This window comes from Mytilus californianus, unplaced genomic scaffold (assembly GCF_021869535.1).
Source record: "Mytilus californianus isolate M0D057914Y unplaced genomic scaffold, xbMytCali1.0.p SCAF_9, whole genome shotgun sequence".
NCBI lineage: Eukaryota > Metazoa > Mollusca > Bivalvia > Mytilida > Mytilidae > Mytilus > Mytilus californianus.
Window position 1 is genome coordinate 80,432,584 of NW_026262745.1, and position 27,642 is coordinate 80,460,225.

The window sequence follows — 27,642 nt, forward strand, 5'->3', positions numbered from 1 at the left end:
TTTATTGATAAAACTCCATTTGAAAAGGTTCACATTAATTTTTGTAATTTTTTGCAGGGCACCAGAAAACTGCTTCAAATATTTTATTTTTTTCACAGTCTCTATCTTACCTAGCAAAACTGAATTCTGAAAATATACTTAAAGAATAAAATTGAGAATGGAAATGGGGAATGTGTCAAAGAGACAACAACCCGACCATAGAGCAGACAGCAGCCGAAGGCCACCAATGGGTCTTCAATGCAGCGAGAAACTCCCGCACCCGGAGGCGTCCTACAGCTGGCCCCTAAACAAATATGTATACTAGTTCAGTGATAATGGACGTCATACTAAACTCCAAATTATACACAAGAAACTAAAATTAAAAATGATACAAGACTAACAAAGGCCAGAGGCTCCTGACTTGGGACAGGCGCAAGGGGTTAAACATGTTTTTTGAGATCTCAACCCTCCCCCTATACCTCTAGCCAATGTAGAAAAAACAAACGTACAACAGTACGCACAGTAAAACTCAGTTTAAGAGAAGTCCGAGTCGGATGTCAGAATAGGAAACAAAAGAAAATAAACAAAATGACAATAATACATAAATAACAACAGGCTACTAGCAGTTACTGACATGCCAGCTCCAGACCTCAATTAAACTGATTGAAAGATTATGTCTTCATCATATGAATATCAGGCACAATCCCTCCTGTTAGGGGTTTAGTATTATACCGTCATAAAATATATGAGAAGAACATAACCCGTGTCATGCCAACAACTGGTTTTAGAATAAATATGTTTAATTCCGATGCAAAGACCCTATAAGTGAATCAATATTAAAGCCAAAATATGCAATTTTTAATGACCTGACAACAGTATCGTAACTATATCCCTTCTTAATAAGTCTGTTTAAAGGTTTTGTTAGCTTTTGAGGTGAATACTGACATTTTTTTGCTTTGTAAAGAATATTACCATAAAAGATTGGATGTGAAATACCCGAACGTATAAGATGTCTGCATGTTGAGTTATATTTACGAATGATGTCCTTATACCGATGATAAAATTTAGTAAATGTTTTGACTAGTTTATGATATCGAAAACCCTGGTGTAATAATTTTTCAGTAATATATAAATTTCTCTCGCTAAAATCTAATACGTTGTTACATACACGAGCGAATCGTACAAGTTGAAATATATAAACACCATAAGATGGTGACAAGGGAACATCACCATCTAAAAATGGATAATTAACGATAGGATATGAAAAATCATCTCTTTTGTCATAAATTTTTGTATTAAGCTTCCCGTTAATGATATAGATATCAAGATCGAGGAAAGGACAGTGGTCATTGTTATTATTAGTTTTATTTAAAGTAAGTTCAACAGGATAAATTTCTTTAGTATACATACTGAAGTTGTCATTATTGAGAGCCAATATATCATCCAAATATCTAAAAGTATTGTTAAATTTTTGTATCAGATGTTGTTTCGATGGGTCTTTGCTGATTTTAGTCATAAATTGTAACTCATAATAATACAAAAACAGGTCCGCAATAAGTGGTGCACAGTTAGTCCCCATTGGAATTCCGATAACTTGACGATATACGGAATCTCCAAAGCGAACAAAAATGTTATCAAGTAAAAATTCAAGGGCAGATATAGTATCAAAGCATGTCCAATTGACATAGCTCTTTTGTTTGTTGCTACTAAAAAATGACCTAAAAGAGTTTGAACATATGTATTCGCATTCCGACTTTTTAAATGCCCATTTAATTAGGTGTGTGAATTTTTTTCTTAATAAGAATATGAGGCAAAGTGGTATATAGGGTAGAAAAATCAAAACTTTGAACAGATTCAAAATCACCAATATATGCATGCAATTTATCAAGTACTTCCAACGAGTTTTTGACACTCCAAAAGTAGTTAATTCCACTATTTTCAAAGGCCTTATTTGAACAATTTATTATCAGGTTTTTGATTGTACCAAGTGTACTAGTAAGTAGAATAGACAATTTAGTAGTGGAACAATGACTTGAAGACGAAATAAATCTATATTTGTAAGGTGATTTGTGTAGCTTCGGAAGCCAGTACATAGTTGGGACTTTCATTGTATTTGGTTCTGCTTGTAAAGAAGTAGCTAATAGTTTATGTTTGTTACAGATATCGTTTCCTGAAAATGAAGTCAGTTGGAATGTTGGTGAATTCGTGATTTCCTTTTGCAGAACCTCAATGTAAAATTTACGTCAAACTATAATGATATTATTAGCAGCTTTATCAGCCGGGACAAAAACAAATTCCTTGGCTAGTTCTTTTAGTTTATGTTTGATACGAGAGATAGGATTTTTATGGTTGTTGTTAAGAGTAAAATGTTCTTTAAAATGTTGTATACGTATATCAACTATCTTCATTCCTGTATTAAAAAAAAGAGTCCAAAGATTTTTTGTCAGCTTTTCCCCGTTTTATCCATTTCAAACAGTAAGCACGAAGTGAGTCGTGGATGATATTACGACACTCATTCCAATTAATAATTGACGGGGGGCGATATTTAGGTCCTTTACTGAGGAATGATTTTAACTCTCGGTCGCGAACGATGTTAAGGTCTCCTGTTATAACATGGGAAATGGGGCCATAAGTGTATTCGGAATTACTACAATTACATGACGGAGGTGTATTTTCACTGATATTTACATCTTTACAGACTTGGCTATAATTAAACACAAATTTTCGAGTAGATTTCTTGTAAATATAACAAATAAGAGGGAGTTCAGTATTATCAAAATATCCAGGAATTTGTTCTTTAACAGAATGGTCGTTAAAAATACCGGCAATATTTACAAAATCAAAACCTTTATTGACATACTTTATTTTAATAAAATGTTTTTTATGATCTTCAGGGCGATCAATTTTGGGAAACAGTTTAGAATAACAATATGCCATTATAATTTGAACGTTTCATACTTAGGACTGCAATATGAAATTGTGTTGCAATCCTCTAAAATTTTATTTAATTTATTTATAGGTAAAGAACAGAGCTTGGTTAATAGATAATGTCTGCCGTTGTTTTTTGAAATAGAAATTAGGTCCGAAATATTTGTATGGTTGGTCCGAAATTTTCTTTGATTGCGATTTTTTCTACGCCCATGAGAACGGTTTTTACGAACAGTTTTAGAAACTATATCCAAAATGTTAACAGAATCGGTTCTTGATATATTACCAATTCCCATGATATTATCATTAAGACCGAGAGGGTAGACTGTCTGTAATTTTTTAATCCAATTTAATTCAATTATTTTCCGCGATCGTACAAACTTTGAATGAGATTCACCAGGCTGCTTATTTACTACTTCTAAAGGTTGAACTGTTAAATATTTAATAGGATGATTGTGTTTTTTAAGATGTTGATAAATGATACTTTTGAATTTATTGGGTCTTTTAAAACGATACAAGTGTTCTTGCGTGCGTTTAGATAAATATCGTCCAGTTTCACCTACGTACCGAATACCGCATCCCTGTTTGCTTCATGTGAGTAAATAAATAATACTGTTTGTTTTTCAATTAAGTTATATCAGTTTCAAAATTTAAAGAAAATGTGCGACCATTAAACGTAGACCTTACCGTATTGTTGGTGGAAAGACGGGGACATGTAAGTCATTTTTTGGCATGACACTTATCGATAGAAGGGTAACCACGATTTTTATTGTTAAAAATGTTAGCGATGGTAGTATTTTTAGATAAGCGATTTTGAAGATTGAGACGTGTAGATACCCTTTGAACGAGTTTAGTATTTAATATTTTTCCATTTCTAAGCTTCATATTTGTTTTTTGTTATGTGGATTTTATTAGAAAGGAGCAAAGACTGGCGTCCAGAATATGAACCAGCACACAATAAATTGAATTATGTAAATATGATAAAACTGTTCGGCTAAAGTCGTCAAACGCTATCCGTCATAAATAACCCGAAAAATAAAACAAAAGATAGGGTATATCAGGGTAGCGACTGACGTCTGACTAAATAGAAGAATGGGGCTGAATGTGAAATACTACTTTTTGATAAATATTCCTAAAGTAATGAACATAGAGAAGTTCTCGCTCGGACACACACTCCATAATCTAGTATATTATAAGAGCATAAACCTGAAGCACGGGGAGGCACTCTACTGTCTCCACACGGCACTAAAGACAAACTAAGCATTTATATTGTTAAAACTGCTGGACTCGCATGATACTTATTCTTGGTATACATATGCCAAGAATACTTCACCCAACCCAGACCTTTTATATAATATGATGAAAATAGTAAACTGTTACTTTATGAAAATTTAAAACTTAGCTTGGATTGAGAATTTTATTTAGCTTCCAAGGAATTTTCTATAAGAAAATGCTTCACTAAGTTGAGAATTAGTGACCGTAATTTAGAAATAGAAAAAGGTTGTTATCTCTTTACTATATTACTAGAACACACCCGCGACCGTGACTGAATTAAGTACCTATGACTTATTTTTAGCCTGGATTTTTAGTATTCGTATTGTCATCTGATTAGGTCATGCTGATTGCAAGGTGCACAGTTTTCTCTACTTTCAAAATCTTTCTGTTTGAACCCGTCCTAGTTTTCTTACTACAATAAACTTACTATAAACTAAATTTAATTTATTAACTAATTAACCAAAATTAATAGTGGTATTGAGGTGGAAGAAAACAGACTTGTTAAATAGTGTACTATAGTGTAACATAGATATACAACAAGAATTCCAGGTTCTCCTGATAGAGGAGGGATTTAAAGAAGGTAACAGGTAACTACTACCGGAAACAACATGTGACATATACTATTGGTATCGGTATCGGATTCGACCCGGAACTTGTTAATTATTTGGTTATATCAGAAGTCCATTACTAGAGCTCTAGTAATGGACTTCTGGTTATATTAATTATGTGGAACAAAAGGGCCTGGAATGGTGTAATTTTTAAACAACACCATTGTCCTATATTAGTTATATATAAAGTTGAATTTTTTATTCGTCGTTTTTACGTCATGCCGGCTAATAAATTGGACCTCGTTATTTTAGTAGTCATGATAGATGTTTTGTTTTTGTTTTTGTCCCAATCTAGATGTGTTTATATGACAATAAAGATATTATTCCAATCTTTATATCACTTCTATTAACCCTATCTATAGCCCTAATACAAATATGTAAATACAATACACTGCCCTAAAAGCGCAAATAAATGCTTACAAATGAAGAATTACTAGGCACCAAATCAACAGTGCACCATATGAAATTATAAGAGCTCTCTGGTCAAACAAGGAATCTAAATATAATGCTGATAACATTTCTGATGAAATACCCAATTCTCAATTTATCTAGTTGTCATGAAAAACTGTACTAGAGAAAATAAGTAAAGCTGATACAAATAATAGAACAACTGACATAACGCTTAAAAATGTTATCATGGTTGTTAATTATCTTGGCATTTTTAAATTGCTTTATGAATGTGCATTTCATGATTTGTCATGATTTGAAATAAACTTTATTTCCATTTTTCTATCTGAATGTCTATACTGATTTTATAAAACTTATATATATATATATATATATATATATAATAGAAATTGTCCTCGATGTTGGACATTGTATGATCTTGGGCATTAAATATCCTTGATCAGAATATTATGTCCTGTTAAATAATAACTTTAAACTGTTGTAATTTGATGTTACGTTGGTATTTTCTTTGTTTTTCTTTGTCATTTTACAAATCATCGGGTGATTATAGCTGAACTACCCCAGGTAATTGTCACAGTATTGATTTTTGTTGTCTTCAAAACAGACAGGATGGTACAATCAAAGTAAAAGTAAGTTCCTTAGCATACACATTCAATGAAATGGTTTAACCATACAGAATACAAAGATACAGTTATGAGTGTCAAATGGATATTAAGTATCAAATAATTCGTCATAATGCATAAAGAGATACAAGGGTTAGAGACAAAGGCGTCGGAATTTGAAAATTCACATATTACTGACTCAAGTTTAGAAGAAGATTGATTCTTTAATTTCAGTTTTAAATAACATTATAAATTGTATACAGTCTGGGAGACAATATTACAAGTGTGTAAGTTGTTGATTTGTGTGCGCTAGAGATGTTGATTTCGTTCTTCAATCTCGACGCCAAAATAACGTTTTTTTCTGTTAAATCAAATTGTTTAACAGATGAACTGAACGACTTTCTCCCTAATGTTGTTAGAATTCGTTGTAAATCTAAAATTCCAATATATTTTTGGTTACATACGTGGTTTATGTCGACAAGGATGTATCTAGTTTCAAAATAAAAAGCCCGGATACTCGGTGCCGCTTCAGATTTTTACGTTTATACTCGTTACATTTTGCTCAAATGTCCATTGCCAGTTGCATTTTAGGAAATCAACGATCCGGATATTAAAGAAGGATAGAAATCATTAAACAAATTAAACACGAAGACGTAACATAGGCAAGATATCTTCGTTCTTACTGAGCTATATGCACAGCTAAGGTATGCATTAACTACCCCATATATACTGCGCAGTAAACTTACCTTACAACAAGGACGTATAACTAACATATACGTCCTTGCTTACAATTACGACATAGTTGATCAATAAAACTGGAACTGGGAACTTTTTTATGATATTTTTTGTACCATTAAAGTCCTAAATCAGTGTCTCCAAGTCCAACTATATAATATATGTTTTGTTATTTATGAAAAAAAGTTGAGATTTAGATTAGTTTTGTGCTCATTGAATTTATAAGACTTTTTAAGTTTTCAGGCCTGTTTGAGTTACTATTCGGGAGAGGATTTATGGAGGATCATATTTTAATTCTGTGCCTATAAAACAGGAAAAATAAATAAGATGCAGACCAATAGACTTTGTTAAGATGCGGCACATCTACAAAAGGGTTCGCCGAATACAAATGAAAAATAGGGGATGTTTTAAAAATACTAGCAATGAAAAATATAAGGTTTTATCGTTTTACTTTCAAATTGTTCAATAATCTCTTCTGTATGATTAAAAGGAGATCGAAATCCGTTTCTACACAATATGTCAAGCTCTGCATGAATGGTCCTAAATCTATATGAAACAATTAAAGATCTGCCAGTAAAATATCATTCCCAAAAGTAACGTGAACATCAGGAGAAAGACTGAAAATAGAAATGTAAACAATTCGAAATTAATCAAACATATACTACTTAAAGGTGTGTTTTCCCTTACTATATTCAATAGAACATCCTCAGGAGCCGTGGATTGACAATGTCGTCCAAGAACAAAATTATGTTCGTTTAAAAATTATTTTTCAAAATGTTCATGTAAATTGATGTTGTCATGTATTAAAACAGTTAGTTAACCAATCAAATCAGTATATGTTATACTGCACAGCTCGGTATGCGAATGACACGAACAGTCTGTTCAACTCCCAACGTATTTCGGGTCAAGTATGGTCACCTGACCTGTGCAGTAAAACGAACATATAACGACTTGATTGTTCAATAACTATAACTTATAATGAAACTAATTATCTTAAAACTTTCAAAATTGTGACGGAATGTTTCTTAGTTTTAAAATAAGAATTAATATCTTGGATCATCTTGGTAGCGTTGTTTACATCAAAATTAAAATAGTGGCGGTTATGCAACCACATGCAACAGCATGGCGATTACTTAATTGTTTTTGCGTATTAATGTTTAATGGTCAAAATACTAGGGCGTAACATCTTGTAATCGGATGCCAACAGCTCTGTAAATAAATCCCGTCCTTTTTCCCTCTGTAGACTTAATATTGTTTATTTAATATCGGATATTAATTTTACTTCTTCATTGGTTCCATATCTGCATGCTCGTTATTTTAGAGTTTTGTCCCTTTTTGTCGAATAATTCAAGGTTTCTTCAATAAAATAAACAAAATGGTTATTAATGAGAATGTCATCAGATCTGCTATTATCTTAATAATTTAGAAAGACTATATTGATGAAGGATACTACTCTTGGATGATTGTGATTTATCTCCAGATTTAATATTGATATAATAAAAGATTAATTCCAATGTTTTTGGACAATAACATGTTTTATGACAATCACCAGATTCTAAAATTAAATAAGAGAGTTTTGCATAAGATTTTGATGTTATACTAAGAAGCTTTAAGCGCTCATATGTTTTCTTTATCAATTTCCATAAGAACTCAAGTAACTGAAAACATTTCTGTTTTAGGTTTAGTCTTAAATCTTTTCCTATCCTTTTGATCTTATGCTCTTTAACGGAATTATCTTACCAATTCTTGTTTATCTTGTTTGTTTTGTTTTTTCAAATTTTTCACTGTTTTCTTTAATTATTAAGATTTTCCGTAATTTCGAGTAAAAGAGAAAATAAATCGGTACAAACTTCATTTATTCCTTCGTGACACAGAGAATAATTTGAATTCAAGAATTCAAGTTGCAAGACTGCAAAAGTAATTCATATTATTTGACACTATAAAAGTATTGCTGTTCCTCATCGCAGACGCCAGCACTAGTCAGGCCTTCAACAAGTTTTAGAAGCTATATATAGAACCGGGTTTCAGCGGAATTTTTGCTAGATGCGGATTAAGGAACTGACCTCATCACAAACACTAAACCCAGTCGCTAGCTAGTGAAATTGTTGTTAAGACCATGTCTCGCCTGTGAAATTGTTGTTAAGACCATGTCTCGCCTGTCACACTTACTTATTTCTAATTAAGCTCACCTGGCCTATAAGGCCATGTGAGCTTTGTCATCACCTGGCGTCTGTTATCGTCGTCCGTCGATCGTCGTCGTAAACTTTTTAGAAAATCTTCTCCTCTGAAAGTACTGGGTCTAATGTTACCAAACTAAACCTGATTTTTCCTTATGGTATCTAGTTCAAAAATTGTATCCGGGGATTTGATCCACTTTTTGGCTTTTATCTAAAAAAAACTCTTATCTTACTTTAAATTTGCTTAGACATGTTAAACCAAGTCTTTCACATATTAATGCCAAATTTTGTGTATGTAATGCATGTTGTTATTATTGTTTTAATGTTGTCTATATGTTTTTATATTCGATCAAAAGCTCTTTCGAGCTTGTGTCAATGCCGAATCATATAAAAACAATTATCTTATTTTATCTTATCTTAGCTATTGCTAAAAAAGAACATATGGGTTAAATGCAGTCTTTTGGCTTTCATCTAAAAAAACAAAAGCAGTTAGAGCAATGTTGCATTATTTAGTAGGCTTATAATGATAAACAGTTCAAGGTCTATCTCCTATGGAATTTTCAGAAAAATCAGATACCGATTTTGGAGTTATGGTCCCTGAAATGTCATTTTTTGCAAATTTCGCCCTTTCGAAAACTTTAACAAATAGAGTGAAATTTTGAATAGGAAAAATGACTAGAACAATAAGACCTATGAATAAGTCAACTTGGCAGAAATGGCCAAATGATCCTTATAGGAGTCAATGCCTTTAAATGATGATTTCTATCCTTTTTGCATTTTTTAGGAAACTATAAAAAATATCTTTCGTTAGTTAAATTGTTCAACAAAATATGATCTACTAGTAAGTCAACATGGACGAATCGTCTATTGACCACTCATAGGAGTGAATGCTCTAGAAAGACTTATTATACTCATTTTAAGGTCTTTTGTATATTCTATATATCTACATTAAAGGTAATAAGCAAAAGCGTTCAGCAAAATAAGGTCTACAAATAAGTACCGTTGATCGAAATTGTCAATCGACGGCTTATAGAAGTCATTTGCCCTTGAAAGATGGCTTACCCATTTTGTTCATTTTTTCAGAAACTTTAAAGACAGAGAAAAATTGTAATTGACAAAGATCTTAAGCATAATAAGATCTACAATAAGTCAACATGCCCCTGAATTATACTTTTTTTTCTTCACTTTTGTAGTTTTTGCACAAACTATAATCAGTCATCATGGCCAATATTGTCACAATACTCATTTTAGAATTATTTCCCCTGAATGATCATTTTGATCCATGTTTTCCTCTTTTGTCAAAAACTACAGGAGTTAGAGAGAAAAATAATATACAAAAAAAGATCAGCATAATAAGATTTACAAATAAGTCAACATGGTCAAATTGTCACACTAGTTATAGGATGTATTGTCATAGAATGGCGTTTTTTTTTTATCCCACAACCACTAATAGCTAGATATAAACTGTTTACAGTAAACATGATTATCACTAGACTAGTATGACTAGACTTACAAAAATACCACTAAATTATAAATAAGATTTATAATTAATCTCACATAACTGAATACAGGAAAATACTTAGTTTCAAAATGGCAAATATGTGATTTTCACCAGCTGAGCGATTCAGTCTCTCCGGAGCCGATTGTTTAAAAGAAAGCAGCTTGTTTGTTCGACTTACACATAGTTTTAATCGCCCACTTTTTTTTTATTACACTCATTTATACTATCACAATTATTCAACAGGCTTCAACGATATCCTAAAGATTTGTGATATATCAAATGTAGCAGCACCGCGGCCTATGAAACGGTAGTTTGTAGTTAATTTTGCGTGTCATACACTCAGGTCATACATTAGGTTTTGTATATTGATAATTACAAGTATGTTTGTTTTGTTAAAAATACAGGTAACTATAATAAAACACATGACATACACGTGATTCATACAAGTTCATTTAATCGAGATCTATGAATGGGGTCAATTACTACGTTGAAGTTTTTAACTATTTGACTGCACATTTGATATAGTGACAGCTGTATAAAGGATTATTGATATTGTTGGAATTCATTTCGTATGAATAGTATGGATGGAAATAACACTAGATCGGGGATCGGTTTAGGGCCTGATGGAGTACTACCCTCCATGGAAGTTAAGAACAAGGTAAGGTGTGTTATGTAGACATCAAATTGGTTTAAGTCACTTTAATTGTTTTTTTACTGATTTTTTTTAGAAAAATCATCGGCCATACGGGTACGTGGAATTAATGGCAGATTTAAAAAAAAAAGATAGAAGGTATGCCAGTGGCGGATCCAAAAGGAGGTGGGGGTATCCGGGGTTGGAACCCCCTTTTTTTACGATTAATGCTCTTGAATGGGGACATATGGTTGGAACCACCCCCCCCCACCCCCCCTAATCCTGGGTTGGAACCCCCCTTTTAAAAATGGCTGGATCCGCCCCTGCATGCATTAAAACACCAAATCATGTTTAAAAAAAACAAATATTGGGTTATAGGGGGAGCTACCTTCAATTTCGTTTATGGCATGTCTGTCCTAGCTGGGACTTAATATAACAGATGGTCCCAGTTCTGTCTGACAATCGTCATCACAATTACTTTTTTCGCTGATTTTTTCACATACTTGCTACATCACTGTTCAATGATTTATGTTCTCTTTGGTGAGGCGTTGCATGATTTTTCAGTTACTATAGATGATATGTAAATATTTGGTCTATAAAATTATTGTTAGATGTACATGCCTGTCTGTCAGAGGTTGCGTGACCTTTACCTTGTGGATTCATGGTTTGCTTATTAGCATGATTGTGTCAGTCTGTCAGTTAATGTTAGTATTTATGGTCTATGTGTAGGTGTATTAACATTTTCTAAATGTTGATTTTAACCTTTTGACGAATGACATGTCCGTGTTTACACTTAATAAATATCTTGAGTACAGACAAACCTGAGGTATAAAAATAAAAACAGTCCGTTAGAGTTCAACAAATCTTCAAAAATAAATGATTAAAAATCCAAATTTCATGAGTGGAAGCTGAATTTATATTTCACTTATGTTTCTCTTATTGTTGTACGGGCTCCTTCAATTTTTTTCAATACATACAAAAAAAAAATGGCCATTGGGTCAAAAGTCGATATTTATTTCACAATCTAACCAATACAGAGGGCAGGAAAGTTTATGATCAAAGCGGTCCGGCACTCCTTAGCTGTACAATTAAATCAAATACGAATGACAGCCTATTGACAAAGATGATCTCCATTCATATTTAAATTATGTTGTTAAGATTAGGTATTATCTGACCAATTGCTGTTACGGTCAATGCATTCACGCCATTACCTCAGTTTTATTTACCTTGTTAGAATATTTAAATATTTGACATTTTATATACTACAGCAAAAATTCTGAGTTAACACTTGTATATTGTAAAGATTAAACAAAATCCATTTAAAAAAAAATTGCAAAAATCTCAACTTGATGCGTTAAGTGGTAATGTCATGAGGTCAAATTAGCCTAGCTGTCCTGTCTCACTATATACATTTGTAGTATGGAACGCCGTAGCTGTCTTATATGTTAAATTTTATGCTATGATGATACTTTGTCATTATATGCTGATACTTTAATATTATATGCTGATACTTTGTCATTATATGCTGATACTTTAATATTATATGCTGATACTTTGTCATGCTGATACTTTGTCATGCTGATACTTTGTCATTATATGCTGATACTTTGTCATTATATGCTGATACTTTGTTATTATATGCTGATACTTTGTCATGCTGATACTTTGTCATTATATGCTGATACTTTGTCATTATATGCTGATACTTTGTCATTATATGCTGATACTTTGTCATTATATGCTGATACTTTGTTACTATATGCTGATACTTTGTCATTATATATATATGCTGATATTTGTCACTATATACGGATACTTTGTCATTATATGCTGATACTTTGTCACTATATGCTGATACTTTGTCATTATGATACTTTGTTATTATATGCTGATACATTGTTGGTATTGATGGTTTTAGTAAACTGTTAATGTTTCTAGATCTAAAATGTGCCGACAACAACACATCCAAAACCGTTTTTTACTGTTACTTGTCTGGTGTTGCTAATTAAGAAGGAGACATGATTACTGGCAAAAGTACTCACAACCAAAGGATAGAAAGACTTTGGAGAGACATTTTTGAAGGCGTTTTATATAATTTTTACAATTTTTTCTATCATATGGAAGATAAAGGTATTATAGACCCATTAAATTGAAACACTTAGCAGTACTAGCAGTACTTGGTCTTCCAAGTGCTCCACGAAACCTCTTTCTAAATTATTAACATATATTTTATCAGCAATCAAAGCCGGGCTCCAAAGTTATTGTGAAACTGCCTATTCTAGAGGTGGCGTGAATCAGATGTGGATACTAAAAAATTCCAAAGATCTTTTAGAGTACATACAATCTAAGACTCTTTCATCTTGCAATAGTATTAAAACATTTGACTTTTCTACACTTTACACAAGTATTCCCCATTCCAAACTAAAAGACAAATTAAAAGAGTTGGTATTACATTGTTTCATTAAAAAGAATGGCGAACGTAGATACAAGTATCTTGTCTTGGGGAGGGATAAATCCTACTTTGTAAAGAATCACTCTGATTCAAACAAAAAATTCTCTGAAACTGACATTATCAAGATGCTTGATTTCTTGATTGACAACATATTTGTTACGTTTGGAGGACGTGTTTTTCAACAGACTGTCGGAATTCCAATGGGAACCAATTGTGCCCCTCTTCTTGCCGACTTGTTTCTTTATTATTATTAGGCTGACTTCATACAGGAACTTCTTAGGAAGAAAGATAAGAAGTTAGCAATATCCTTTAACTCTACGTTCCGCTATATACATGTAGATGATGTTCTCTCACTAAATAATACAAAATTTGGTGACTATGTTGAACGAATTTATCCCATCGAACTAGAGATAAAGGATACTACAGATACAGTTAAGTCTGCCTCATATCTTGACTTACATCTAGAAATTGACAATGAGGGTCGGTTGAAAACAAAACTTTACGACAAAAGAGATGATTTCAGCTTCCCAATTGTGAACTTTCCATTTCTATGTAGCAACATTCCAGCAGCGCCTGCATACGGAGTATATATCTCCCAATAGATACGATATTCCCGGGCTTGTATTTCCTATCATGATTTCCTTGATAGAGGATTGCTGCTCACAAGGAAGCTATTAAACCAAGAGTTCCAAATGGGGAAGTTGAAATCATCCCTTCGTAAATTTTACGGACGCCATCACGAGTTGGTTGACCGTTATGGAATAACCGTTTCACAGATGATATCGGATATGTTCCTTATGTCGTAACTACAATACCCTCCCTTTTCACGAACATGACTTACCGAATTAAGACTATTTACCGGATTTGTAATAACATAAGCAACACGACGGGTGCCACATGTGGAGCAGGATCTGCTTACCCCTCCGGAGCACCTGAGATCACCCCCAGATTTTGGTGGTGTTCGTGTTGCTTAGTCTTTGGTTTTCTATGTTGTGTCATCTGTACTATTATTTGTCTGTTTGTCTTTTTATTTTTGGCCATGGCGTTGTCAGTTTGTTTTCGATCTATGAGTTTGACTGTCCCTCTGGTATCTTTCGTCCCTCTTTTACATTTATTTGGACGAAATAAATAGGAGGCTACAATTTGGGTAGTATCGTGGTCTAGTCACAGAATCCGAACAGTAAAATCATCTCCTCTGAACTTGTTGACAACTGGCCAGTTACAGAACCCGTTAGAAATCAGTTTCCTCAATGATATTATTTCTGAAACTTGTGTATAGTTTGGGCAAAATGTTATGGCAAGAGTCTCTTTAAAAAAAAAAATTAATACCCTACACAATAACGTTGAAGGGTATAACCATTTAGGACAGATTTGTGTTTGCACCAGTCAGTTTTATTATTTTTGGCCTTTACTATGAGGAAAAAAGTGTGAATCTTACATGTCATGTGGTGGCAAGCAGACGTTTCCAATCTCCAAATGACTAGTTCTAATTTGTTTCTGAAACTTAGTTAAAGTCAATGAAGTGTGTTGGCCATGTACTACTTTGGTTGCAAGCTGACAGTCTCCAGTAAAAGCATCCCCTCATCAAGTTATATAAAAAAAGGTCAACTAGTATATAAGAAGTAAGTATTGACGTGAAAGCGGCAGGTACTCCAACACCAGTTGATAGGTGTTTCGTTATCTTTCATGTTGACTGGTATGATTCCATTTGTAGGTGATACTTTTGTATATATTCCATGAATACCTCATATAAAAATTCCTAAATTCAGGCTTACCGTCTCCTAATGAATGACTTGGACAAAGTTACAGTCCGGCTAAGTAATTTATAAAACCTTTCAGTTTAGCCCTCCAATAGAAAGAGACTTTACAAAACGTCACCAGTGTCTGAACAGAAAGATGATGAACTAGGGTTAAGTCAAAGAACATCTCGTCCATTTTCTCTAAAAAAAAGTTCATCGGAAGATACCAAGACCTTGATGATAAATATTCCGTATCAACTTCACAAATAATACATGATGGTCTTTAAGTATAGATCAGGGGCGGATCCAGCCATTTTTAAAGGGGGGGGGGGGGGGTTCCAACCATATGTCCCCATTCAAAAGCATTGATCGTTTCGTTAAAAAAAGGGGGGGGGTTCCAACCCCCGGAACCCCTCCCCCTGGATCCGCCACTGTAGATTCTAGGTGCTGCCGTTGTTTATCATCTTAATTACGTGTTATAGTCTTCTTTTATTTGTCTTTGTAAATGATTAACCTTTACTGTTTAGTCCATTTTTGGTTATATACTTTTGGTGTGGCTCGGTATATATACATCCCGCCATTGTGTTATGGTCATTTTTTGTATTCTTGTCATTCATTTTTGCTTATATGGTTTGTCTATATGCCATTTTGATTTTCTTTGTTGACATATTTGTTTGTTTTTATAGTGATTATAATTATAACACAATGTTGGACTGCTGCACCCCTATTTTTGACATTTTTTCCTAAAATGTCTCTTTGTTTTTTTCACACATAGTTGTCAATATAATGGAATTATATGCGACTGTCATACAAGTGAGAGGTTTTATTAGCTATAAAACCAGGTTTAATCCACCATTTTCTACATAAGGAAATGCCTGTTCCAAGTCAGGAATATGGCAGTTGTTTTCCATTCGTTTGATGTGGTTTGAGCTTTTGATTTTGCCATTTGAGCAGGGACTTTCCGTTTCGGATTTTCCTTGGAGTTCCGTATTTTTTGTTATTTTACTTTTTCATGACACAAAATTATTGCATGCACAGCAAAACACACAAAACGCAAAGGATAAGCGCTGTTATTGCTTTTCTTCATCTCAAAGTCACAGTGAGGCCTTCAACACGGAGCAAAAACGCTCACCTCTCTGCAAGTTTAAGACGACCTCTAGCACCGGTATGAGGTCTCTTGTTCCGAGAATCGAGAACAGTCAACATAACTTACAGACATCTACACTAGTGAGAGACTAATACCAGTATGCGACTTCAAAAACTAGACCTGTCCACATAGCGGAACTAATACACCTTACATACATTTTAGTACCGGTTACTGCTGTGAAATTCAGCATAGAGGCAATGACTTTTTGAGATTTTTGGTTTACAGCTATTTATTTGATATTATCATTGCCTCGGTGTTAAATGACAAATGGTTACTGATAGGTGAATGTGAAAAAATTATACCGACCCCTTGGTCAACAAAGTGTGATATTTGTATACTGTAAATTCAGAAATTACAGGTCAATGTGCAAGGTGAGTATGATGCTTCTGCATATAAAGTTTTGTCAGTCTAAGTGCTAGAGTACATAAGCTGTGCACCAAATACAATTCAGACAATGTTTTACTATCATACTAAGTATCATAATGACAAAGTATCAGCATATAAAAATAAAGTATCAGCATTTAATGACAAAGTATCAGCATATAATGACAAAGTATCAGCATATAATAACAAAGTATCAGCATATAATGACAAAGTATCATCATATAATAACAAAGTATCAGCATGTAATGACAAAGTGTCATCAGGCAAAAAATTTTAACACATAAGACAGCTACGGCGTTCCATAATATAGTATCTTATGTTTGTAAATCTATTGTCATCATGAACACAGGGGGCCTCGGCAGCCGAGTGGTTTAAGTAGTCCAACTACTGTAACACTAGCTAGCCTGTTAACACTGAGGTTGTGAGTTCGAATCCCTACACTGAAAAACACCGACTCACAGTCAAAAATGTCGATACTAATTGATTTAAAAAAATCTCTAATGATTTCTCATGGGACACCTGGTTACATTATAATGTTTTATATGAAATATACTGTGATTAGAAAAATAAATTGAGGTTGGTACGTTAGGAATGTGTTTGCATAATACCATTTACAGTGGCGTAGCCACTGGAAAACAAATTGTAAGCACTGCTTTGTAGTAACTTATTTTCCATAAACTTTCAGGAACCAGCTGTTATCTTCGTTTATAATATTTGGAGAAAAATAGTAACATTATGTGATAACTTTTTTTATTTAAATTTCATTTCACTAGTACTATTTACAAGAACGTTTTTCCTGTGAACTTATTACTTGCGGACAACCTGTCAAATATATATGAATTCTACATTGTATTTTGAAGGGGGCTAATTTCAGCCTCTTATATATGGGAAAAACTCGACTGGCACTTATTAACAGCGTCAACGTACATAAAGTGCATGTGATTAGTATATGTGAGTCGATAAAATGGCTGATGGTTTTGTGCATTTCGCTAATTAAAAATACGTTATTTACAGTTTTATTAATATCACATAGTATATAACACTGTTTATTCTGCACAGTAGTTGACAACCCGTCGACAAATTCTCAACAGCCAAAGTCTCGCAAGTGCTGGGATAGGATGAATACCGTCATTATAGAAAGTTGTAAATCTGAAAGGGTATCTAGCATGATTATTCCTAGCTTTTCTCGTATTTAGATATATATTGAAAATGTTGGTGATTCTTTCTTGTAAATGAGATTTGTTTCTCTTACAAAGGTGTTAACGACTCCTATTTGCTAATTCAACTTTTTGTCATCTTGTTTATATTTAGGATCTCCACAACCTTTAAATTTGTTGTTTTCAAAAATTGAATACGGGGATAGCTCTAATAATACAGGTTCTACGGTAGTAAAACCTCTAATAAAAGCATAAATTTCTCTGAATTTTGTTATCAACTCATTCTCAGACGAATTGTCTGTCGATCTTAACTGTATCAGATCACCGTCTTTTACCGTCAAATTACATGTACACAGCCATAAATACAGTACAATACGTGGATGACGATGCAACTCAACTTCAAGGTTCTCTTGCAAAAATCTCAATTGTTTTTTCTGCTGTGGTACCTCCTTCAAACCACCAGACAATATTCCCCCGGAGATATCTGGCCTTAACGTCACGGAGATATCTGGCCTTAATGTCACGGAGATATCTGGCCTTAATGTCACGGAGATATCTGGCCTTAATGTCCTATAAAACAATGGGGGACCCCGGGTTTTACGTAATATAATACTAATAATGTCATGATTGTCCAAGGCGTTTGTATTATATTCAATTTGACTTTTTAATCTGCTAAGAGTCATATCAACAGGCAAATATATTATTTGGTGGCGATGTCTAAAATGGCGGCCTTGAAAATTTGGTCTTTTTTTTCAAAACCATGTGTTTAATAAAAAAAAATGTACAGATCACTCCCCTGTAAAATGTCTCAAATTCACATTAATTTAAGGGACCTCCACCATTCTGTATCCTTGGGGGACTTTTATATGTTAAGGACACAAATAAACACGAATAAAATAGTTTTGTTGTAATATTTTGATCTCACTAAAATTAAAGTCTGCTACCCGCATTTTCAAGAAACAAGAGAGAGAGAGAGAGAGAGAGTGATTATCAAACCGGATACGGAATAATCCTTTCCAATTCCGGAATGAAGCAAATGCAAGGCTATGAAGCAAATGCAAGGCTATAATGACTTATAGCAACCCTTATTAATAACGAAAATTAGATATACAACAGTTCGCTACTAATAAAGAACTGTAAAAGATTTTTCTAACAAGACAATGCGATGTATTCAAAATCAAACTACTAGCCAGCAAGTGAAATCTTTAGGCTCCTTTATTAAACAGTCTATATAACTGAGGACATGGACCACTTCATTTGTTGTGTTGGGTGTTTAATATTTTATTTTGTTTTATGGAAATGTCATAATGATGTTGTGTAAATTGTTATTTGTATGTAATTATGCTTCTGGGTCTCTTAGTGTAATTTGAGTTTAGTATTTTTATTTTTTGTATTTAATATTCTGAGATTTCTTCCCACGTTTAATGATGCAGTAATTAAATAATATAACCACTTGAAAGATTCCAGGTAGGGCATATATAAACAAGTCTTGAATTCTTTGACACCTGGACCATTTTTAAAAAGTTTTTCAATCTTTACTAAAATTCACAGTACTATGGTCACAAGCAGCTTCGTGTGAATTTGAGTAAATATCACTTATATTGTTTGTTTATTTTTTTACTTTAACTTATTGATGTTATATACAATTGAAAATAATTATTTAAAGTAGTGAACCGGCAAGGGTTTACTGATGATTACATATTATGTATGCCTGGATATTTAAAAATTTAAAGAAGGGAGTTTGTCACAGTCTCCCCTGACTCACTGCAATAATGACTAATCAATGAATGTTCAGATTTATTAAATAATAACAAATTCCTAAATCCATCTTGTACTGGAATGGATTTTTATAAAAAAAAAAAATTATCAGTCTCACTGACTTGTATAAATAAACACATAATACATACAAAGTTTATACACAATATAAAACAAATAATCTACATAGATAAAATACAAATGCCATGAGAGACTGTAAAATAAATTTCACTTAAAATTCCTACATTACATAACATTATATAAAATAACTTTAATCAAATAATATAAAAGGGTATTTCGTCAACTTAAAAAAGTAAAGCAGGTCTTAGCAATGACGTGAAATAAATACACAAATGTTTCGTACTCAGATGAATTATGAAAATCTGCATTTCAATGCTTCATTAGAATAAACATCTTCGCTAGCCAAGGGTTACGATCCAGTCCCCTCCTCTCCACCCTTGGCGGATTAAGATAGTATTTCAGATCCACTAGGTATTGATTTCCATTGGTTGCAGTTGTAACTGGCTGCATCCAATCAAATAGCGCCTTTAAGATGATCACAATTGCCACGCGCTGATTGTGCAACAAGTCTTTACCACCAAAATATAGGACGATATTTAGTGACAATTTTAAAGTTCTTAATCAACTAATTGGAGTTCCTGGGTGTGTATCTCGTGTAAATTTTGGAATGTCAACGTATATTTTCGATTCCTGCTTCACGAAATGTGTAAACAATAGACACAACCATTTTTACACCCCCACACTGAAGATAGTTCATTGGCCAAGAATGATGTAGTCGGAATGGGCGTGACTTTTATCTACCGGTAGATGGCGCACCATTGTATTCGCAGATGTTGGCTTAATCTGCCAAGGGTGGAGAGGAGGGGACTGGATCGTAACCCTTGGCTAGCGAAGATGTAGAATAAACAATTACGAAAATCTGCAGGTAACGGGCATGAAAATTTTTAAAAATAAAAGATGTGGTATGATTGCCAATTTGACAACTCTTCACCAGAGACCAAATGACGTAGAAGTTAGCAACTATATGTCACCAATGAGACTTCAACAATGAGTAAAACCCATTCCGCATAGCAAGATATAAAAGGTCCCGAAATGCCAAATTAAAAAAAATCCAATCGAGAAAAAGAACGGCCTGGTTTATGTACAAAACTATAAACGAAAAACAAATATAATATACAGCAACAAACGACAACCACCGAATAACAGGCTCCCGACTTGGGACAGACACATACAGAATGCATGTGCGGGCGTGATTACACATGTTAGCGGGCACCCAACCCTCCTCTTAACCAGTGATAACATGTTTCTCATCTTCAATCTTATCATTTATACATATAGAAAACATACTCTTTCATTTACATTGTCATATTTCTTATCTTAACGAGGCTACTCTATATCTAAATTTTGCACACACACACTTCTATGTCTGTATGAAATAGTCTTAGACTTAATAATTTATTTCCAAAATTAACTTTAAACAATTTAGAAATTCGTAAGTTTAGCTAAATTTTGTGGCAATATTCTTTCTTTCCAGTTTTTGTCTCGCCTTCGACTTGCGGAAAGCAAGACATAGGTGTTGCTTTTACTGAGGCGGCGGCGGTGTTAACAATTGTTAAGTTTTTTGCTTACACTACGCCATAGTCTAGTGACTGAATTGATTAGCAATTTTCAATGTTAAGTTTTCTGTCAGTTTGATAGGAACTATACTTGTGATAGATGTATGAAATTTTCTGTAAAGTTGCATAACTATCAGTACATATCAGTTTGACTACTATTTCGAGGTCCTGTCCCCTAGGTCACGGCCCAGAGACTTTGAATTAATTAGCAATGTTGATGTCCATCAGATGGTCTTTTTCGAATTTTCTGCCGACAGGCGAGACATTTCTCTGTATCAATAGTTTATCTTTATATTTGTCGAATACATCATCTTCTATTTGTAAACTATCTTTTTACCGATTAGTATACAAGCCAAAGTTACACTATTTAAACTTTGTCATAATTCTATACCACCAATTTCTCGTGTTATTACTATAACTTGACTGTAAGTGTTGCTTTCCACATATTGCAATTTATTTGAAATTCTGACCAAATTGCAATTTATTTTATCAAACCAAACTGTTCAACTTGTTCAGAAATTTTAACACACTGCTGTAGAAAACACAGTCAAGTGGTGAAAGTGCAAGGTGATAAAATAAAGCATACTAACAATCCTATAAGACTTAAATATTATGAAAAAAATTGTCTAACAATTTCTATACAAATTGTATTGTAATTGTCATGCTAAAGGTGATAGGATGTAATTTTTGAATTGCTATAAAAAATGTCCAAACTAAGCTTTCATACAATTTTTCATGCGAAAAGTCTTCTATATTCATAAGAATCATTTGAAAACATCTTATGTTCAGTAAAATACATGTGAAATTACAATACGTTGTTAATAAGTTTCCATGGGAGATAATCTAAAATCATTGATCTTTTGAAATATTGATCTTATCTCATTTAAAACTTCAAGAGAATATATTTAAGCTTCAAGAATATTTCACCAAGTATTTTAGAGATTAATGAAAGAAAGCTTTATAGCATGCATAGAAAAACACCATTTTAAAAGAAAGTATTCAAAAACTTAAATTTGGACATTTTTTTAGCAATTCAAAAATTACTAACAATCACCCTTTGCATGACAATTACAATAAAATTTGCATAGAAATTGTTAGACTGATTTATCATAATATCATTGAAGTGGAATTTAAGTCTTATAGGATTGTAAACTATGCTTTATTTTATCAACTTGCACTTTCGTCACTTGACTGTATTTCTTCAGCAGTTTGTTAAAATTTCTGACCAGTTGAACAGTATGGTTTGATAAAATAAATCGCAATTTGGTCAGAATTTTTTTATAAACTGCAATAGGTGGAGAGCAACACTTACAATCAAGTCACAGTATTTCTGTGCCACCATTTAAAATATTCTATAATTCAGTCTATCTTTGCATATTATATTACATCTAGCCCAGTGTCTAAAAACGCTAAACCGTCACTATGAGTTCCTTTTGATTGCATCGTTAGTGGTATGTTTGCCGAAACCCATAAAGAACCTGATAGCTCTGTGCTGGACAGCATTATTCATGAAAAATCGCTGGTGCCGCAGATAGCTGCACCATAACTTAACATAACTGATCAGACCAGGGTATCAAACACTAAATGTGATGTACCTTCGTGTGCCTTACTCTTTACATTGAAAATTTAAGTGAATTGTGTAAATCGTTTCTTTTTTCTGCAAACAATACAGTATCATATGCATACAATAAAATAGCAACTTTAGAAAATGTTTGGTGTATGAAGAAGAAAAAAATTGAATTGGACAGCTTCGCGTGAGTACTTTGAGGTTTTAACAATATTATGGCTTATTTTTGGACGTATGACCAAATTACATATGCGTAAAAATAATAATTTTTTGATAAAGTTGGGGAAATTTTTAGTAGAAAAAAAAAATAGATAAGAACTTCCTAAACCAAAACCCCAAATTCTATAGGAAGTAAATTGCTGTATAGACTGAATAGCGTAATTTGGTTAATGACTTCCTTCAATGCAAAATATATATTGCCTTCAAGAGCAAAATATAGAACAGAATAACATTTTGATGTAGTGGAAAATGTAAAACTGTTGATTAATATTTCAAATATATATATTATAAAGACTCTTTAAATTCATATTCCAGTAGGTTTTAATTACTTTTTGATTATGACTCTGTAGTGAAATAAATACAGGGGAAATTTGCGTTACTCTTTCTCCCCAAAAAGATATGCATTGTTTGACGTTTACTTGACTTGAGGTGTTTAACCTTCCACACTCCACTGGTCTTGTAAAGTATTATATACTACTGATTGTTCGCATTTTAATGACTTCTTTTATTTACACAATGACTTCTAAGGAACGAACTATACCTCAGTAAGTAGTATTTGGTGTTTTATTTGAATTTATGTGACGATTCTTAACATTAGAAACTTGACCACATACCTTTTATGAAGTTTCCAAAACCTTTGGTTCTGGTAAGTTACTTCGCAAAGTCGTGTTTATATTTTCTATTTATATGAAGTTGAGTTATATCGGAAAAAATACATGTGGTCATTCTTGTTAAATATCTCCGATAAGGTAATAAATGAATAGTTTATTGTCATATAAATCGTAAGAGATTTGTGTCAAAATGAACATAGGAAAAAAATCAAACACAAAAGCACCGGGAAACACATCAAAATTACCATGTCTGCCTCTGCATATGGGACCATGCATACCTCTAAGTCTGGTAACATGTCTGCCTCTACCTCTGGTACTATGCATACCTCTAGACTACGTCTGGTACAATGTCTGCCTCTACCGCTGGGACCATGCATAACGTCTGGTACCATGTCTGTCTCTACCATTGGTACCATGCATACCTCTACCTCTCGTACCATGTCTGCCTCTACCACTGTAACCATGCATAGTAGAGGCCATGCCTACCTTTACTTCTGGTACCATGGCTGACGTGGATAATTTCTTAATGCTCTGGAATGGTAAACAGTTCCTGCATAGGTGACACCGTCGTGTAATCCTTTGCAAGTAAAATGTCGGTGATCAGGGGCGAGGGGGACGTAGAGGTCGTACACCCCTTTGATTGGAATATATACGCTAGGCAGTATTTATTGGGATTTCTTCAATTACGCCCCTCCTTTAAAAAATCCTGGATCCACCTGGTGATAAGTCGTATCCGATGATGTCATAATTGAGGAAGAAAGCGGTGTTCTGGCTACAAGTGTTAAATATTCGAGGTTATCTACTAAATCGGTTATGAAATGATGGAGGTTTAATTTCATATTTGTATTCTAGCGACATCATGCCCCTGCATGGAAGCCTTTAGTTTGGTTTAACATATTTTACTACTACTTTATGTGTTTTTATTAATATAATTTATACTTATGTTTTTTTCTATTAAAAATATTGTTATAACATCTAATGGTAGTTTAACTATTTGTAGTTCAGATCTTGCAAAAAAGGCAAGAAAAGTTTTATTTGCTATTAGTTCGTACTCATCAGGTTTTGGACAACTTCCTGTGAGAGTGTCCTGCAATCTTTTTGAAACATTGGTTTAACCTATACTAACTTTTAATAGTTAAATATGTTATATGGACACTTGTATTCGATCAGTGTATAGAGCTAAATTGCGAGCCTATAAAAATAACTTAACACCAGACGTCTTTCATTTTATTGATAAAACTATTTTAGAAAAAAAAACAGCTGCATTTTGTTAAACAAGCACTGGGGAAAAAAAGAAGCTCAACAATTCTAGCTGTAAGAAATGAACTAGGACTTCTGCCATTAGACACTTTTATAAAACCCCAAACCATGATGTACCTATTTAGATTAAATATTGAAAATCTAAACCCACTTCTTAATGAAGCATTTACCCTTACTAAAAAATTACATACTGAAGGAACAAACTCTTGGAATACTTTTGCAAAAAATGTGTCACAAGAAATAAATATTGACATCAAACTTGTTGAAAAAGCTTAAACTTTAAAACAGACTAAAAAGTTACACCCAAATTTAAAAAAATGTTCTATTAACTATTATCAAACTCTTATTAATGATAAAATAAACAACCTGAATGAAAATAATAAAATATATCTATATAAATTTCTTAAATCTAATATAAATAACCAAATGGAATACCATCTATCTCACCCATACAAAGAAACAAGAAAAATGTTAACCAAATGTATAGAATAAGCGATCATTGTCTTTTAATAGAAACTGGAAGATACTAGTATACAGAAATATCAAGAAATGAAAGAAAATGTAAAATTTGTAAAATATTAGATGATGAATTCCATTTTTTCTTTAACTGTAAAATTAACAAAAAAATTATAGAGAAAACTGTACCAATTTTAATACACTTAAAACTTAAACCGATACACTCGCGATTTTAGTAAATGCATCAACACCCAATGATAGTAAAGCAGTCGTTTCTATTATTAAAGAGTCATTAGAACCGAGGAAAGGAGACCAATAACTGTTCAGGTATCTTAATATTGCTGAGGTTTTCTTATGTTTGTTTTGTGTTTGTATTGCTATGACCAAAATTGGTTTTTGTTTGTTTTGCAACAAAGAATTTATAAAAATAAAAATGGTTAACAAAATTTTCCTTTTTTTCTAGAAAATGGAAGAACACGAGCAAGAGAATGATGATGAGCATGAGACAAATTTAAAAGATGAACGAAGTTTCATAGAAAATATTTCTAAATTTTATGGTCAGACAGATCTTCGTGATATAACATTAAACATAGGTGACGATTCATACTCCGCTCACAAGTTTGTGCTGGCCAAAGATAGTGATGTGTTTCGTGCAATGCTTTACGATGACAACTGGTCAAAGGACAATCAAACAGAACTAGCGCTTAGTGAGACTCCAGAATGCCGTGCCGTTTTTGATAAATTTTTACGTTATTTTTATACTGCCGATATATCTGTGACCGTGGAGTCGTCTGTAGGTATTCTTTGTTTGGCAGATAAATACTGTGTAACATCACTCAAAAATCTATGTACACAGTATATGATTGAAAAAGCCAAATCACCGAAAGTCAAAAATGCTTTGTCATGGTATGCATGGTCTAAAGCTTTAGGTCTAACAGAATTGATACAACAGTGTGCTCAAACTATAGCATGGAATACAGACACTTTACTTAAATTAAAAGAATGGCCTGGAATGGATTTTGATTTTGTGTCTGATCTATTAAGAAACGAAGATTTGGTTCTTCAAAATGAATACCTCTTGTACGAGTCCCTTCTTCAATGGCTATTTCACGAGAGCCATAGGTCTGATCTACGAGAAAATGCGAATAAGTTATTCCCTTTGATTAGATTTCCACAAATGACTGTTAATCAGTTGTATCAGATTGAAAACTCCGATATCGTGGAACAGGAAGAATGTAAGGATGTGTTAAATAGTCTTGTTTGTAAGGCATACAGATTTAGATCACTATGTCCATCGCAGGGAGAACTCGATGTTATGTTTAACGAACCTTTTTACCTACCTCGTAATTACTTGGACTTAGTTGTGGACACCGTTCGAATGCAAAATACTCTTCGTTTTGGAATCCAGGTTGACGTTAAAACGTATGCAGGACCTGTACCTACAGACAAACGGGAAGGCGAATGGAAAATAACATACAGAAAGAACGGAGACAGCTGGACGCTGCAGATATTCTGTCACGATTCAGCTACCGTCAATGGGGAAGCAAGGGTCCAGGCAAGCGTTATAGTCTATGACGAAGACGAAAAAGTCATTCAAGTGGAACAAGTTCCAACATTTGTCTGTTCCCGTGGTAACAATCTAGCACTCAATTTGAATGTCAATAATCCTGATGATTCCAAATTGATGGCAATCATTCTGAAACCAGTTCCAAAGACCAGTGAAAATACGTCTTGATATTTAAATTACAGTGTGTTCTTTTGACCGTCACGGTTAAATGAGAAGTCGCATGTCCTGTTAAATTTAATTCTGAGTAATATTTTCAATTGGAAAAGGCAAATTAGTATTCTAAATGTTATAGATGTATGTCCTTGGGTGATTGATGACAAGAGGATTTCTAATGAATGGAAGGGTTATCTTTTATTTCACCACAAATCATTGAAGGAGTTTTGGTGGTTTGATATAAAAATAAGGAGATATTTATTGATTTTCAATGAGACATCTATCCATCAGAGTCTAAATGATGTGAATGTAAGCAATTATATAGACCACCGTACGGTCTTCAACAATGAACAAAATACATACCGTAAATATAGTCGATATGAAAGGCCCGGCATGAAAAAATGTTGAGCAATTCAAAAGAGAAAACCAAAGGCCTGATTTATGAGAAAACAATGAACCACTGCAATGAACGAAAACCAATATTGACCGACAACCACTGAATTACAGGCTCCTGACTTTGGGCAGGCACTTAAAGAATATGGCGAGCCGGGATTAATATGTTAGTAAGGCTTTGCTCATATCTAATTATGAAAGGCCGGATCTTGGCAATAAGCTGAAATCAAATATGCAAGACATACATTCAGTAATATTACTTTAAGAAATGTCTGTTAACGTCTTGTTTTAACGTCTAAAG

The 27,642-nt window shown here is 33.3% G+C and overlaps 1 protein-coding gene across 3 annotated transcripts; it reads left to right on the forward strand.

The window, feature by feature from the left end:
* Window positions 1-5,676: 5,676 nt before the first annotated feature.
* LOC127716488 (BTB/POZ domain-containing protein 17-like) lies at window positions 5,677-27,131 on the forward strand. 3 transcript variants are annotated; one of them, XM_052222715.1, is made up of 2 exons: window positions 5,677-5,827; window positions 25,692-27,131. In XM_052222715.1, exon 2 carries the CDS (start codon window positions 25,695-25,697, stop codon window positions 26,961-26,963), a length of 1,269 nt encoding a protein of 422 aa, XP_052078675.1. In that variant the 5' UTR covers window positions 5,677-5,827; window positions 25,692-25,694; the 3' UTR covers window positions 26,964-27,131. The 3 variants fall into 3 exon arrangements, with proteins under 3 accessions (XP_052078675.1, XP_052078674.1, XP_052078676.1); XM_052222714.1 differs by lacking the exon at window positions 5,677-5,827 and adding an exon at window positions 10,658-10,871; XM_052222716.1 differs by lacking the exon at window positions 5,677-5,827 and adding an exon at window positions 23,427-23,446.
* The last annotated feature ends 511 nt before the right edge of the window (window positions 27,132-27,642 follow it).

Excerpts from the sequence above, each read along its gene's own strand:
- LOC127716488 (XM_052222714.1), top strand. The coding sequence starts at position 10,785 with ATGAATAGTATGGATGGAAATAACACTAGATCGGGGATCGGTTTAGGG. Across the intron at positions 10,872-25,691 it reads CCATGGAAGTTAAGAACAAG|AAAATGGAAGAACACGAGCA; the intron begins GTAAGGTGTGTT and ends CTTTTTTTCTAG.